Source organism: Chamaea fasciata, unplaced genomic scaffold (assembly GCF_029207755.1).
Source record: "Chamaea fasciata isolate MVZ Bird 193981 ecotype frontalis unplaced genomic scaffold, bChaFas1.0.hap1 SCAF_3, whole genome shotgun sequence".
Classification (NCBI taxonomy): Eukaryota; Metazoa; Chordata; class Aves; order Passeriformes; family Sylviidae; genus Chamaea; species Chamaea fasciata.
The window spans coordinates 81512367-81528976 of NW_027094088.1; the positions used below are offsets into that span (position 1 = coordinate 81512367).

The 16610-nt window shown below is 42.0% G+C and overlaps 1 protein-coding gene across 1 annotated transcript in view; it reads right to left on the reverse strand.

Moving 5' to 3' along the window:
• Positions 1 to 9015: 9015 nt before the first annotated feature.
• SH3BGRL2 (SH3 domain binding glutamate rich protein like 2) overlaps positions 9016 to 16610 on the reverse strand; it is a 36482-nt gene continuing 28887 nt past the window's right edge. Inside the window, exons 3-4 of the mRNA XM_066180311.1 lie at positions 14368 to 14448; positions 9016 to 13271 (exon numbers count right to left, since the gene is read on the reverse strand). Of these exons, the coding sequence (XP_066036408.1) occupies positions 13269 to 13271; positions 14368 to 14448 (84 nt within the window). The 3' untranslated portion in view covers positions 9016 to 13268. The remainder of the gene's footprint in view (positions 13272 to 14367; positions 14449 to 16610) is intronic.

Genomic DNA, 16610 nt, shown 5'->3' on the forward strand with positions numbered 1-16610 from the left:
TGTTACCTAAGATAGGGCCATTTCTACCTCGTCCATACACCTCCTTCACTAGGGTCTATGCTGAAACAGTAAATGACAGCCCCACCCTTGGGGGAACAAGGAGGAGAAATAAAGTAACCTTTCTCCATCCATTGAAGAAATTTCCTTGGTTTAAGGATAGCAACTACTGGGTGGTTTATAACATGAAACAATAAATATTTGCAACTTTTGACCCAGGACATAACTGGAACAACTTTGCAATTTTAAAGCTTTGTGAAGAAGTCAGTCCCCATGTCATTCAGCTCTCCTGAAGCACCATCAGGTGTCCACTGCCCAATTTATGTATGTTTTCCACACATAACATGCTTTCATTGCAGATGAGCAGGTTTGCCTACTTTCTTGTTATTGTGTTTGCTTTTCCTGACATGGTGTGCAGGAGAAGCAGAAACGCCATTTCTGTCACCACAGGAATAAGGACCATGCTCATGGTTTACTTCTTTTTACTGAGGATCTTTCATCAATCTAATGAAATAAAATAAGAACCTGCAAATGTCAGCCACTGGGATCCAATGCTTGCAAAAGCAAATGTGCAGGAGCCTCCCCAGCAGGAAAGTAGACAGCAATGGGGGTGGCTTCTGGGAAGCAGTGGCACAGGTTACACGTACTGCCTTACCTGCCCTCACTGAACTCTGCCTTGTAAATCCAGAGAGCAAAGCTGAAACCATGGGAAAAGCTAATTAAATGCAGCACTCAATTAAAATCCCTCTAAAATTTTTATTAGTTTTGTGCAAAACAGTTTACTCATCCTTTTATTATTCTTCTCAGTTTCTTTATGAGGAAAGACTGTCCAGGGGAGCTGAAAACCCAGGGTGTAGGGTAATCCATGAGCGTGGGAAATTAACCCTTTATGTGCCAGTTTGATGTGGTCTAAACAGAGTGCTGAGCTGCTGCCTGCACGCTCAGCTACCCTGAGAGGAGTCATAGAACCATAGAATATTGGGTTGGAAGGGACCTCATGGACAATCTGATTCAACCTTTCTTGACAAAAACATGGTCTAGGCAAGATGGCTCAGGACACTGCCCAGCCAAATCTTTAAACTGTCTAATGCTGGGCAATCCACCATTACCCTTGGGAGATTATTTCAGTGGCTGATTGTTTTCATTGTGAAAAATCTTCCTCATGTCTCTGGTCAGAATCTCCCCAGGAGTAACTTTTACTCCTTACTCTTAGTATTTTTAATGTGACTCCTTGTAAAAAGAGAGTCACCATCTTCTTTATAGTCACCCTATAAATACTGGAGCATGGCAATAGTGTCCCCCCTTCCTTCTCAAGGTTGAACAATTTCTTTTCCCCGTGTGGAGTCTTTCTAGTCCTTAAATTATCTTCATGGCCCTTCTCTGGACCTTCTCCAACCTGTCCACATCTCTTTTCGCCTAATGGGGACTAAAACTGAACACACCTTTCCAAGTGTGGCCTCACAAGTGGGGTAATAACTCCTTTATCGTTGTTGATGCTGCCCTTGTTGATGCAGAAGTACCTCCTTGACTTGATGTGATTACTGACTACCACCTGGGGCGAAAGAGCCTAGCCCAAAGAGCAGCAAACAGTTAAAAATAATCCCTCTAAAGCTTCCTGGAAATGGTAGGAATTGCTGTTTGAGCCTTTTCTGTTGTTTTCTACATCTGCAAAAGCTTGATATTGGCAGAAAGACACAGAGAAGGCAGAGAAGGTGATCCGTCTATAATAACTTTTATTTTCTTCCTCTTCAGCTGTGCCAAGAAGAGGAGCCTACTGAGAAAAACCGTCTCTAAAATTAAAGCTAATTTATCAGGAGCACCCCTACTTATTTTCTTTAATTTTAAAAGCTGCCTTATGTTGCATTAACAGAGGCTTGAACAACATGTTCTTTTTAGGCAGGCGTGAAGTGCTCATAATGCAAATGGATGACAACAGGCTCACACAAAGCTCCTGGATATTTCTCCAAGCAGACAGATCCCATTCAGCCCCCAGCCAGAGTCCAGTGGGGCAGGAAACACACCTTGTGGTAGGGCTTGTACCCTACAGCACCCAGCAGCACCCCATAGCCCCCTCCTGACACTGTTGTCAGCACAGGGTGCCAGCCAGGTGCCCTTGGACCCTGGCATTAGACAGAGAGCTCTGCCAGCCCCTGACCTCCCTCACCTGGCTGAGGAAAGTCCATGGGCTTCACAGCCACAGTGGGTGACGGCTCTGCCAGCGTGTTCCCCATGATGAAACTTCTGTTGCTGTGAGTTGGTTTCATCAGTCTCAAATTTTGTGTTTGCTGGGGAGAGGAAGATGGAGGCACCCACAGAAGACAGCTAGTGCCTCACAGACAACAGAAGATGCCATGTAAGTGTTCAAACTGGGTAAAACACTTAAAGGTGGCATGAATATGGAAAGCCAGTGAGTTTCAACTGCAAGGAACCTGTGAGTCATCAGGGAAGGCTCACCATAGTGAGGTTTTGGTTACCTCCTGTTTCACAATATACAGATTGTCTGTGCTGTCCTCTAGATGTCAGTGATAGACAGCACATCCCAGCTCCCTGCTTCCATCCACACCCCGCCATGGCTGGGCCAGGCTCTTCCCTCCTTCCCTTTCCCTGGCTTCATTGTCTCTGATACAGGACTGACACTTTGTGGCAGCACCAAAGCATCCACCCTCCAAAGCAAGCCAAGATGCAAACTCATGACTTCCAGTTTTTGAAAAGCAGGTTTCCAGTTTTCCCACGGGTAAACAGGAACATGGCTCCTTGGTACCATGGCATCTCACTGTGTGCTGGTGGACCATCTGGATTTCCATGAAAGCATGGTTGTGCTTTCCCAAAACAGGTGTGCTCTCCTCAGAGGTGATCAGGTGACCCCTGATAGAGATGGGGAACGCCACACCAGGGTGTGCAGGTGGTGTTACAGCAGAACTTTCTAACAATGGATAGCTAAGGAGGGGAAGAAGAAAGAGAAGGCTATTCAACAACTTCCTGTGCTAATTTATATGAAGTGAACTTATTATTAATGGAACTGCTGGTAAAATAGTTTTCTATCAAAGCCTTTCTTGATGAAAAATGAGGTGATTGAAAGCATACATTAAAAAAATGTCAACGTATCTGCTCTCTTTGGGGCTTCTATCTTTCAAGAAAAATGCAAAAAATAATTATTGCATTGGCTTGTTTTCCATCTATTTATTCTACAAAGAAAATGAGTGACGTTTTTCCAAACATCCCTCATGTAAGATTCTTCAGTCAGCACATTGAGAAGACCAAATTCACTAGAGACTGCATTGTTTAACTTCACCTTTTTTTCAGCCCCTCACCTCCCTTTTTATTCCACAGAATGTGAAAAAGGTCTTCAGAAAGGTACAACAACTGTACAGTTTGCCTTTATTGATCCCCTATAATGCTAAGTCTCTAAGAGCATCTTTTATAAGGACTGCTGCTTGTTGGTTGAAGATATTGCTAAGATAGTGTAATGTAGCTGGGTGGGATAGAGAAAGCTAAGAAAACCTGAAATGTTTTTCTAATTTCAACTATTACCATCCCTGAAGCGAGTTTAATATAAATATTAGGTCATCCAAGCCCTGAGAGGATGTTGAGCAGGTCTTCATGGTAAAGGAGGTCCTTCATGGTAAAAAGTTACAGTGATCAAAACTGTCCCCAGCCTTCAGCTGGGAAAAGCTGCTGAAGCAGTCACCATTTCATGTTTCATTCTCCATGGTTTTAGGACATATGCAACAGTGGTTTTCTTCCTATTATTGTTACCAAACATAAGAGCATATGTCCCGCTGGGCTTTGGAGAGCATGAACTCCACAGCACTGTCTTGATGCATCTACTCTGGGGGCTTTTGACTGCCAGAGAGAGAAGTGAGTTTTCTGGTGAGTTGTAGATTGCAATGGCAATTGATTACCCTGGGAAGAAGATAATCAGTACTTTTGTTACATTTCCCCTGATAAAATATCCCAAAACTACTCATTCATCTTCATAACCTCTCAGGTGGTGGCACAAGGCAGGGAGACTGTGTAAAGCTGGGGGTGGTGGCAAAGAGAAGACACAACGGCACAGGGATTGCATTTGAAGGCACAAAAAGGTGTAAAACAAGGAGAGAAGACTGGAAATTACTCTGATGTGTTGGAAGTCTAGACAGGATGGTACAACAAGGGGTGGGGGATTCAGTTGTAGGAGCCTGCTGAGAGCAAACACCACAAGAGTGATTTTGTTGAAACACACACAGTGATTTTGCTCTGACATGAGGAAATCCAGGCAGCAGCACTGTGCTGGGGGTGAATGAGAAGCAGCAGCAAGAACTGCCAGAGAAGGGGAAAGGGGGAGAGCCTGAGCCTCGTGCAGAAACAGCAGGCAGCATTCAGCAGCTGAAAGGAAGGAGACAGATTGTGTACATGCTTGGGGAAAAGTGGCCATTGCCATTGTCTTGCTCACCACAGCCCACAAACAGAGCCACAACAGGTCACAGGCCCCTCACATACAGGATCTTATGCTGGAGCTGCTGCTGTTTGCCAAGGATAGTCATGTTCCTTGTTCAAACTAGTGGAGAATTGGGATCTGCCTTTACAAATATTTTTAAATATACATGTCTATCTATTAAACTGAAATAAAAATTTAAAAGTTTTAAAAGGTGGCTGGCTACCCATGGTCTTTTCCTGATCTGTATTTCAGTCCTGCAGCTGTTGTAAGTTCAAGGAACGCATCCCTGGCTATCGATTTTTCTGACACCTTTGAATCAACTGAAGGTTAAAGTCTGTCAAGAGAATGTTTAATTCATGTATTTAGCAGGCACAGTTCTTTCATCTGCCCACACAATATGCCAGGAAATATGCTAAATTGGAGCAATAGCCCAATCAGAGCTAAAATGAAAAACTGTTAAACAGCAACACTTCTGCCAAGACACTGAGAGCAGGGATCAAGATCTTCTCTAATTACGAATTCTGCTAGCTGAAGTAATTAAAAGAGCTCATTCTGGACTTGCTTCATGAAGCTACTCCATGCTATTGACTAGTGGGAGTCTCCTCATCCTGGGGATCTAAATTGGCCCTGGATGTCAGTGGTGCCATCAGGACAACTGGACTCTGAACTGCCTCAGCCACTTCTACCTGACAAAAGCATAGCTAAGGTAGAAGAAACCAGCTCATAGGACAGGTAATTCCTGCAGGGGAGATTTATTCAAATGAAAGAACAACCAGGACGATGAAGATAAGCGGGTTACAAATAAAGTTCAGCTGGAATTTGGAAGAAAGTTTCTTTTTTTGCTGTAGGAGAAGCAGGATTTTGAGACAGCCTCCCAACTCGCAGAGCAGAGCCAAAAATCCACAGGAAAAAAATACCAACCCAGACCCGATGTTGCGCTTTTAGCTGGAGTTGTGTAGTTGTATGACATAGACTCTGTGGCAACAGAAACAGCAGAGAAGTTGTCTCTGTAACCCAAGAATCTTCTCTAGGTTGATTATTTAATGCAGACCATGAAATTTGTTGCATTGAGATGCCATCCCCTCTGCAGGTTTCAGCAGGTGTAAGTGGGTTTGATGGATATTCACACTTTGCTCAGAGCAAAACTGTTCCAAAGGACATGAAATGGCCACTTAGGGCTTAAGCATTAAGGTCCAGCTGGAGTAGCACTGATGCTACAGCAATTTACCTTAATGACTCAAGAGCATATTTCACAGCAATGCTGTATAGCTCTTCTGACCTAAAAGCCCTTTCATGGCTTAAATCCAAATTTATGCCACTCACGGAATATATCTAAAAAAAAAAAAAAAAAAAAAAAAAAAAAAAAAAAAAAAAGCATATCCATCAAAACTAGGAAGAAAAAAAGAGGATTTGAAGCTATGAAAACCCAGAGATTAAAATGTGCTGAAGGAAAATCAAACCACTAGTGCCAATGATTATAGAAGTCTCTTAATAGGAGAACCATTATCTTGGGTGTTGGCAGTGGAAGCCATTAAACAGACATTACTGGGGGCAGTGTGATAGGGCAGCAGCAGGATGACCAGGCTCTGCAGCACCAGTCAGAGGCAGTGCCTGTGGGACCACAGCCATGTCAGCAAGCAGTGTTCCTGACTTTTGGAGGGGGCACATGACTGTGTCACTGCTCCAGGCAGGTGATATCACCAAAGGACTCTGCAAGGGCTATTCGCAGCAGACAACCATGAAGCAATAGCTGAAAGAGGACAATATAGGTGTGTAGGCAAAGAAAACGGTACCAGAAAAGGGGGAGCCCTGTCCAGATACAGCTTTAATTAGAAAATCCACAATTAAATGATAAATGTTATGTATCTGAACACATCAGCGTGTTGCTTGTATCATGCTCAAGAGTGATTCAGCTTTCCTAATCCTCACACCTGAAAGGCTGACCTCCTCACATCCACAGTCTTCCCACCTCCCTCCATTAAGTGTATAAAACTGTGAAAGTCAGAGACCCTAAAGAAAAAGGTTAGCCGTAACATCAGGCTCCATGGGATGGATTTTGCAAATGAAGGATAGACTGGTGCTTATGTGCTGCAGACTGGAGCCCCACAGCAGCAACACCCATGCCTTATCCAGCACTGTGTGTGCTTTCCTTAGAGCTTTGCCCTGTGAAAGAGAAGTTGACGCACAAATTGGCAGGAAAGAAAGAAAATTGGCTGAGGCTATCCTGGAAATGCATGCAGAAACCATCAAATCTGAAAATTACCCTTTTCCTATTGGGAAGGTGTGAACTGGAACTATTTAATGAAGAGGAGTAATGGGGAAGCAGCAGCTGGAGAAGCAGAATGGGACAAAACTGAGCTGTTCCTCAGCAAACCTCATCTGCTACAGCTCCATATTATTTGCCTGACCTTGCCCCTGGACTCCTGACCACCTTCTGCAGGTTTCTTTAGGCCAGCACTGATCTGCTCCTCACTCCTTCAGTCACACATTGGTGAAATAAATCCCTCATGCCTATGTGCAGTTGCAGTCTGGTCTCTTTGGGAGTCAGGAAAGCAGTGATGGCTTTTGCTTGGTATCTGGGGCTAGAAGCCCTCTACACCCTCACCTCTGGCACTCCACAGTGACATGTTTGCAAAATCTTGCTGATACCAGAAGTGCCTCACCCAAAGAAACAAGGCAAGAAAACAAGCTACTAATTTTTTTTTTTTTTTTTTGGGGGGGGTTCCCAGCAGAGTAACTCAATCTGCCAGGTTTATTTGTGGAAGGTGCTGTAATGCAGACAGATGTTGTCTCAGCTCTTATTTTCACATCTTGAGATTCATTGATTGCAGTGGAATTGATCTTGATCTCCAAAGAGGTAAAAAGGAAACATAAGCACAGGTTGCTGTGTGGCATGGTTGAAGGGGATAGAATCCCTGGACCTGGAAGTGTGTGCTTTCCCTGGAGGGTGAGGTTCCTCTCCTGAACTACATGTATGTACTGTGGACAGCTAAACTGGATAAAGCAACCAAGCAGCTAGAGATTGGCACTCATTTCTCCAGGTCTCTGCTTCTCAACTCCCTGTTTCCAAATCAGAATATAACAATTTCTTTCTTGTCTTCTGAACACAATTTTTCAAGGCTCCAGCTGACCTTTTCTTTAGAGGGCTAATTCCTTATATCTGTAATTTCCTGTTTCCCAAATTTACCAGGAGATCGAATCACATGCAATGGTCACTTTTACATCATATAGAGGACTTGCACCCAAAATGTTTGCTTGTGCTGCACCATGCAGCCTGAGGAGGCTACTTCAGATAAGACCATAAAGGCACTTTCAGTGACAGCTTGATTGAAGTCTAGGGAATGAACTAGGCAAGTCCTTCTGGCACCTGAAAAACAAATGAGAATTCAGTAGGACCTTGTCACTTCCCAGACTAACTGCCGTAGAGTAGAAATGAGATGCAGGCAGACTGGCACACACATGCTTGCATGTGTACAAACACAGTGATGACCTTTAAGCACTTCTTTTGCACTGCTGCTGCCCTGGAACAGGGAGCAGATGCAGAGCTGGGATGCACGGAAGAATGACAGCCAGTGGCAAGGCATGCCACACCATGTGACCTTTGCCTGCTTTCTGCTCTCAGTGTGGTCTCCGCCACCAGGTAGGAGGAATGGCAGTGCCACTGGTTTTCACAGAGAGTGCAGGCCCTGATGCTACATGAGCAAAGTGACACAGAACATCGTTTCCTCTGCAAATCAAGAAGATCCTGCCCACCTGTGTGGCAAAATCAGTCTGCTTCTACCCACCGTGAGCTAAGAGATGAGTTACTACAGCTCTACTCACTTCAGAGCAGTGCTACTGATCCTGCATCCGCTGAGGATCCCACTGCAAGCATTTCAGGCTTGTCTATCCCATCTCTACCTCTTTTATGCATCCTGCCTAAAGCAGATGGCACAGAACCTTGCTCCAGGGTGCAGCAAAAGTCACAAATGGAGTTTTCATGGAAGCAACCACAATAGAGAGTGGGCAAGTTTTAGACAGGAATGATAAGGCACTAAAACCTATTTACTAGACTGAGAATCAAGGGAAGACTGTAATTCTGCAACCTGTACCTTTGGTTAGCCACTTAATTGGTAAAATGTATTTAATTACCTTCGATGGATTGGCAAAGTGGATAGGCAAACCAGGAACTCACATTCCTTTCAGATGTAAAAAGCAGTCAAGGTTTTAGCCCTGGGAACAAAACTTCATTGTGTGAAAACTTCCTGTCCCCAGTGTCCAAGCCACCCCAAAGTATCTGCCCTTTATTTCCAGGTAACCCAAGTATAAAAAATGGGAGACAATACATCATCCCTCTTTTCTTTTTTTTTTTTTTTCTTTACTACTATTTACCTGGGGAGACACCAAACCAGGAGGTATTCTAGACACATTGCAATTCCCATGCAGTCACTGGGGTTGAAAGGCAATTAACATCTTACAAAATCAGGCTCACCCATCCCAGGTGAAAAGTTCTGCAGAGGCTGCCCAAACCAAAGCACCAAGGCTGCCACCAGAGCAAGCTGCAGCAAGAATAAACTCATATTTTTTCATTGTTTCTTTTAGCACATACCACACAGTGCAAATTTCTTTTTTGAATTACAGGGTTTTTTTATTAGATGAACACAGTTGAACACATAACGTGTACACAACCTAGGATGCAACATGCTCCCTCCTCTACCGAGTTACAGAACACTGACGCCGTGAAGGGGAACACCAGCTCTGCGTTTGTGACCCCACAGGGATATTACAGATGGCTGGGAGTGGAAGCTTTGCACACAGGTAGGTCTACACAGGACAGGATGACACACATGAGGAAGAGGTAAAGATTGGGAAGGAGGGAGTAAGCTGGATCTGCCCTGGCTGAAGGACTGCCCTCAAGGAAATATTCTCTGTTTTCCTTCCCAAATTCCTTAGGGAGCAGGAGGGTGAAGCATAGGCCAAGATGCAGCTCGAGTCCCGTAGAATGCAGTGGTGTGTGGTGCCACACGTGTCACTGCCAGCCAAGGGTCCCTGTGATAACCACTGCTCAGGGTGCCAGAGCAAGCTGTGGACCATTCTGCACTGGGTCTTCCACTTGGGCTCTATGTGAATGGTGAATATATGGGGCTCCATCCTCCCCCCACTGTTCATGCCAAGGTGTAGTGAAATCAGTAAATAAGTTACTGAAAACTAATGAGATTTGGCATTTTCCTGCTAATCACCCCACTCCTGCACTCCTGTGAAGGGCCACAAGGCAATTTCAGGGTCCTACTTCTGAACCATGGCATTGCCTGAATAGGACACCTCAAATAAATGGCCTGATGGTGGAGGACAGGATTAGGGTTAAAAAAACAAATCCACTGAGAACCTGGCAGCTACTCCTCATTTCAGTGATAGCACTTGGGCTGCTCAACATTAGAATCAGACACTACTTTAAAGAAAGTGTAAACATGAATTTATGGGCTTTACTTCAGGTTCACTTCCCTTGGAAGGTTTGGTTCCAGACAGTCAACAAAAAGAAAATTGAAAAAACTGAGTCACCTGGGAAAAATCAAGAGTTCAGAAGACTCATCAAAAACTCTTTCAGTCTTACAAAGGATGTGCCTTTTGACTCAGGCCTCAAAATAAATTCACTGTATTTTTAAAAAAATAGCAGTATAGAAACTATGCCTTTCTCAGTTCAAAGTTTAAGCACATCTAAAAAGACCCCACAGAAACAGTCCTCTTTCTGGCAAGGCACTATCCAGTAGTGTGTGGCACAAACAAAAACACCTTTATCAAAGCCACTGATACAGTGAATGTGCACGTGCAGGTCAGCCCACACAGCAACTTTAGCTAGGTAAAAAGATGGAAGTTTCACTCACACTGCTCTCCATTTCAAAAAGTGGGGTAGTTACAAGTATTAGCTAGAAATTGGGATCATTTGGTTCTAAAGCATAACTAAATATGCCAAAATTTTAAACAGAATTAAGAATCTCCTATTTCTTTCAATAAATGTCTCTAGTTTCCTCACACCTCTTCAGTTATGTTATAGCTACATTTCATTACTACAAAACTGATTAAAAATATTCCAGATCATCTTGTGTAACAAACTAGAAGTCTACTTGCTTTAATTACAAAAATAAGGCTGTCGTACAACAGACAAAATTCACATCCAAACATATATACTTTGTTTTTTTTAACTAGCTATTTATAATTCAAAAGCACACATTCTAAGGGACTTACACTGCCAATCCATGCAGGCAAGCAGGATATCTTTGGAGCTAGTGTTGTCCTTCATACAATTGACTATGCCCACATGCATGCTCTGAAATAAGCCAGGTTTACTTAACTGCTGAAACAAGACTAACTCTCCACTAAATGAGAGCCTTCTATTCTACATTATCAAAATTCAAAAGGAGCTCCGTGAAACTAATTTCACCCCTGGAGAAATCAGTGTGGATTTTCCCTTCACATCAGTAAGCCTGGGATTTCACCCAGGATTACTCATGTGTATATGCTTACACACTTAGGTAATTTTTTCAAACCTGGGACTTCAGGCAGTTCTCAAAGTTTACAACGTATCAAGTACATGATAAATCCAGGATGGCTTCTCAACTGCAAGTAATCAACTGCAAAATCACATAAATTTATATCTCTATTCATTTACAAAGTTAAATATTTAACTTCTTTTTCAGAATAGTTATATTGAACGTGGTGAAGTTAACAATATACAGCTCCACCTCATGTCATTTCCCTTCCTACAGTGAGGTTCAAGTCTCATGAAAATATGGGATTGGTTACTAGAATGCCACAGTAACACAGACAACATAATTCTTAAAAACACACGTACAAACATCAATGCCCATTCAGGATTCCTCTAAAGAAGATGCTCTGGCAAAGATTTTGACCAGTAAATACAACCACAAACTTCAAATCTGTGCGTGCTCTTGCTCCATCTAGCTCTTCAGCTCAGCTGAGCACCCACGTTTGTTCAGTCTGGTAAGAAGAAGGCTAAGAGGTGACCCAGTGGTAGCCTACAACTATCTCGAGAGCCATTTAAAAAAAAATGGTGCCAATCTCTTCTTGGGAGTGCCAAAAAACCCCAGCAAAGGCAGCAGCCTCAAATTAAAGCCTAGAAGCTAAAGCTGGACTTCAAAAGATGAAGTTTTCACTAGGAATGCACTGCAGCAATGTCACGGGTTATCTAGAGAGTTATGAGAGCTGCATCGCTGGATATTCTTAATGCTCTACTAGACAAACCCATATCTGATCCAAATCAGTTCTTTGGCCTGATTTTGACAGTGCTGGACCAGATGCCCTTCAGTTGTCCCTTCCAGCTGACGTGTTTGGTATGCCATGATTACTGATGTCAACAGAAGAAGTGATTTGTTCCACAGTGTTGTGATAATGTTGCTTTCTAACACTTTTTACAAGTCTGGCTTCCTTCAAACCACACAGTCTGAGTGATGCTGTGATTGCAAACTAGCTTTTCTACATAGTGGTTGTCTTTCATTCACCCAAAGACATAAGGACATTCATTGTGATGGCACTACCTTGCCAGTATGAAATCACTTGAGTAAAAGCTACATTACAGCATAGCAGTTATTTATGTATCCAGATTTGATTCAGAATGCATAATGCAATTTTACTTCTGTCTAGAATGCATTTGGTAATGGTTATTGGCAAGTCATGCATCAATGCAGTCCCACTTGAATAATCTCCACTTCCTTTACTTGGCTCCTGTTCCTCAACTGAACCACTTCACTGGCCTCATTTGGTAAAGCACACACTCAGCTTTCTCACTGTCTTTGAAGCACCTCCAACACAACCACATCTGGGGACATAACCAGGACAACAGCTAGGCAAGTTAGGCATGCTCTTGGACACTCTCACTCCTGGTGGAGTGTTTAACCATCATGGGACTGAAACCTGGCTCTCAAAGTGTCCCCTGGATTCTCGGGTGGCTTGAGGTGGAGCTGTGTGTAACTGAAGGTAAACTGAAGTTTTGGCAAAATTTCATTTTAAGACAGTCCAACTACAGAGGTCCAACCTTGGGGGTTAAGACTTTCTCAGTTAAGAGATAACCACATATTATCATTAGTTATTAGAGCCCCTTTAGCTCTTCTGAACTCCCCAGTATTGCCACCAAATGTTTTACTGAACATTTCACCTGCATTTGGAAACATGTCAAAATATTTCACTTTGGCACCTCCTTCATGATAGCAACTTGTTTTAAACAGTCACTTGCTATGTGCATCATTATACAAATCATGTCTTCATTTACAAGATTAGCAGCCTATGTCTCTTAAAATAACCATGATCTAGAATAAACATCACAATAAATAAATGTGGAGCAAAAATATGGCAGTTATTGGCTTAGACTGAGATCTCAAGATTGATGCTTTTTACCTTCTGGATCATAGCCAGCACAAACATCGTAATAACCACCAGCAGTTCAACTATCATGATGAGCTAATTTGAACTACAGTAGTGGGAAGAATTAAAAAAGGGATATGACTACATAAGTATACCCATGAATGATACAAGCCCTACACTTCCACTCCTTCTTCTGAAACATACATGCCTGTTAGAATATCAGGGCCAGGTGCAAAATCCAAAGACAAAAGTGAAATATCAACAGTGAGCATTTTTACGACGGAAGATGAGTAGCCCAGCCTTAATCCTATTCCATATGTGTGTTATTAGGTCCACATTATTGGAGAGCACCATCTCATGGCAAGCAGACTACTACTAATGACACGTTTGCTCTATCACAGTGATCCATTAGGGAAGCTGTTATGTGCTGAAGAATAAAGTCACTCATTCAGGAATGTGCTTGTTGATACTTCACATGGACTTTCTACGGTTCTGACTCCTACTGAAAAGAGAAAAAATAGAGTATTATTAATTATTATTAACATAACATTAATGTTACATTCTCATCTCCCATACCTGTGACCTTTGCATATAAGGTGACCCTAACCCTGGACCACTGAGGAGCTGAGGATGTATTTCTGTGAAGTACTACTAGATTGAAGCAGGAAGCTCACAGACACTCCTCCAAACCTCCAACACCATATCTTCTAGGAACAAGGCTGCACAGAAGCTGCTATTTCAGATTGAGTCAGAACATCATCTTTTTCCTGGGACAAGTTCTCCAAGCCACAGTGTGAGGCAGGCTGCCAAAATAACCTGCTTCTGTGGTTCTCTGATGAGGTTCCTTCCTACTCCTTTCCCTAAAGGGGTCCAGAAATAAATGAATTCCTGGCAGAAGAAGAACTCTATATATACCCAAGAGCTACCACCCAGGCCTGAAACAGTACTAGTACCAAATAAATCTAGATCTACATCTACAGTATCCAAGGGAAGAAAAATCCTCCCCTCTGTGTCTGATCTATTGCCAAAAGGTGCACCACACAGTCTGTTTCAACAAGTGTCCAGACTTCCATATGGCAATAAAATTTCCTGTTATACTGCCCTCAACAGAAAGATGCTACCTGGCTTTGTGTTTTGACCTCTAGATACGTGATTGCTAAAACTGAATTCAAAAAGGTTAATGTAAGTTCTGACTGCTCCAGCATTTCAGCATTAAAAAAAAAAAGTCTAAAGAATAAATGCTCAGCCATTACCCAAGGCTTCAGAAAGTCCAGTGATTAAATCCTAGTTCTGCCTCCTGTTATAATTAAACCAGTTGCTTACAATTTAGATTGATAATGTGAAAGAGAATGTAATCTTTAAATTTAAATTTATCTGCTGTCCCAAATTACTCCCATGTATATGCTTACTTTCATTTAAAATGCTTTACTTTTCCTTACAACCCTTGATTACTTCATTAGCCTTAAGGTGATATGGACAAGGTATGGATCACAGCAGGGATGCATCCAAACAAAGAGTTCCATCCCACACAGGGATCAAAGAAAATTCAATCTCAACATCTCAAGAATTCCATTAAAAGTCTGCAATGCTACACTAACCTTTGATGCCAAAGTAGGTTTCAGTCCAAGAAAGGAGAATACTGTGTTGCTCTCCTTTGATTCAAAAAAGCCATCATAATCCTGGAGAAGTAAAAGAAGAAAAGATGAGTCAACATTTGTATTCCTATTCTCCTGATTTGTATTACCACACCTTGTATTAGACTAAAGAGTGACACGTAATAATGCTCAGAAAAATATTGATATTTACCCCTATTCTGCTACCCAAACCTACAACCTAAACTGCAATGAGATCACAGACTACAAACTACAGTGGTGAAGAAAAACACATTAATCCTCTAACTTCAACATCTCTCACTATTTTGACAGGAAAGTACAAGCATGTACTTGCATCAAAATAAACTCTATTGTAGGTCTATTTTAAAGGTATTTAAGTGCAGAATTTACCCTAAAACCTTTATGGTGGACTAGATGAAGGTGCTTTGCCAGCATTTCAATAGTGACATACTACTGTATCAGTGTGAACTGGGATGCTTTGCAGTTGCATAATTATCTAAACAGCCTCAGCCCTCCCAAAAACACAACCCACAGCTGTACAAGGGCAATTTCTCAGCCTGACCCTCTATACTAAAAGCACCTGTGAAAGACACCAAGAGGCCAGCAGGAGTGTATAATGGTCGTCAGGCCTCAGATATATTAGCTGACATAAGTAAACCTTCTTAAGATGACTTTTTGTTATTTTCTTCTTAAAACATGACATATGGTAACTTAGGAATTAACAAAAAATTACAATTGCCAGAAAGTAAATCCAAGTAAAACAGGCAAATCAACTAAGTCATGGTGTAAACTGAAAGATTACTGAAAGGATTCCCAGCAGTGCCATGGATTAAAATGGGCAATGTAATCATTGAATACCAAGAGGTGTAATAAGTAATACTGAAGCTCTGCAGAAGGATGTTTGATTAAGCCCCTGACCTCTAAGAATGAAACTTCAAAAGCTGCATGGACACTATTAAACCTTTAAAAGGTCTGTTCTGACTCTTATAAAGCAGATGAAAACCCATGAGGAACACAGGCTATATAAACAACACACGAGAAGACAGCACGTGATCTCCCTGAGAAATAACCTTCATTTGCTCCACGGGGCTCATGGACAAGTGAGTCACACTGTCTGTGGAGCAGAAGGGAGGGCAGCAGTGGATGACTACAACCTACAGTGAGAAGGACCCTTTCTTTAGTATCAGGGCTGGCCTAAATTGCCTGAAGATGCCCATACAGCCCTGCAAACTACCAGAAGACAACCTGCAGGCATGCAGCTGTTTTGGCAGAAACCTTTTTGGGTCCCCGCCAGGAATACTCTCCCTCCTAAGCACCACGGGCAGTCTTCACTAACCCCCGCACACTTCTTTGTCTCAACAGTTTGTCCAAAGAAGGTTCTGTGTTCGTTTGGGTGAGTCATCATCTCTCAGCACTATTTCAAAGTTCCTGGGGTTCTCCTGAAGTATCTTAATCTCAGTACTTCAATTAGCTATAGAAGTATCACTACGCTAAGACCATGGTTTTTTTCACTCTTTGTTAATAAACTGGTAAGAAAAGAAAGAAGGGAAGGACTAAGAGACTGAAAATTATATCATAACAAAAAAGGCTGCAATGACTGACAGCTAATCCACCATCATCAATGAACATCTGTTAACATCTGTTTAACCTAACCTCTGTAAAGTAATTCAATACTTAATAATAAAAAGCTGTCTTCAAATACCAGTTTATGATTTTACTTTCAGAATTATCAAGTCCTGACTTAGTGTGTTTTTTCCACATTTTTACTGCTTAACAAACCTGGATTCCTTACTGAAAAAATAGTGAAGGTTAAACAGTGAGATAAACTAAATCCATGTTTGAAAGAGTACAAAACCCAGTGGATTGATTCATTTTAAAGGGACCTGAATATTTAAGAACCACAAGATATTATCCACCAGAAGCAATCTCCCTGATGTTTTGAAATATCTGCATTGCAAAATGTATTTAAATGCTATTGACACTTACTTTCATGGGCAGTGTGGGAGAAAAAGCATCATGCTTTTAGATAAAGTAGAAGTACATTTTAAATAGGAGAATTTTCCTAGTGATGTCTGCAATTACAACAGATGATCTCAAAATATTCAAATGTGAAACAAAAAATGTTGCAAAAATGCATAATAGTCCTTTAAAAATGTTAAGAAATCGCCCTAGCACAGTAGTTTCTTAAAAGATTATTGAGAAGTATGTTCTCAATGACTCAATGGCTG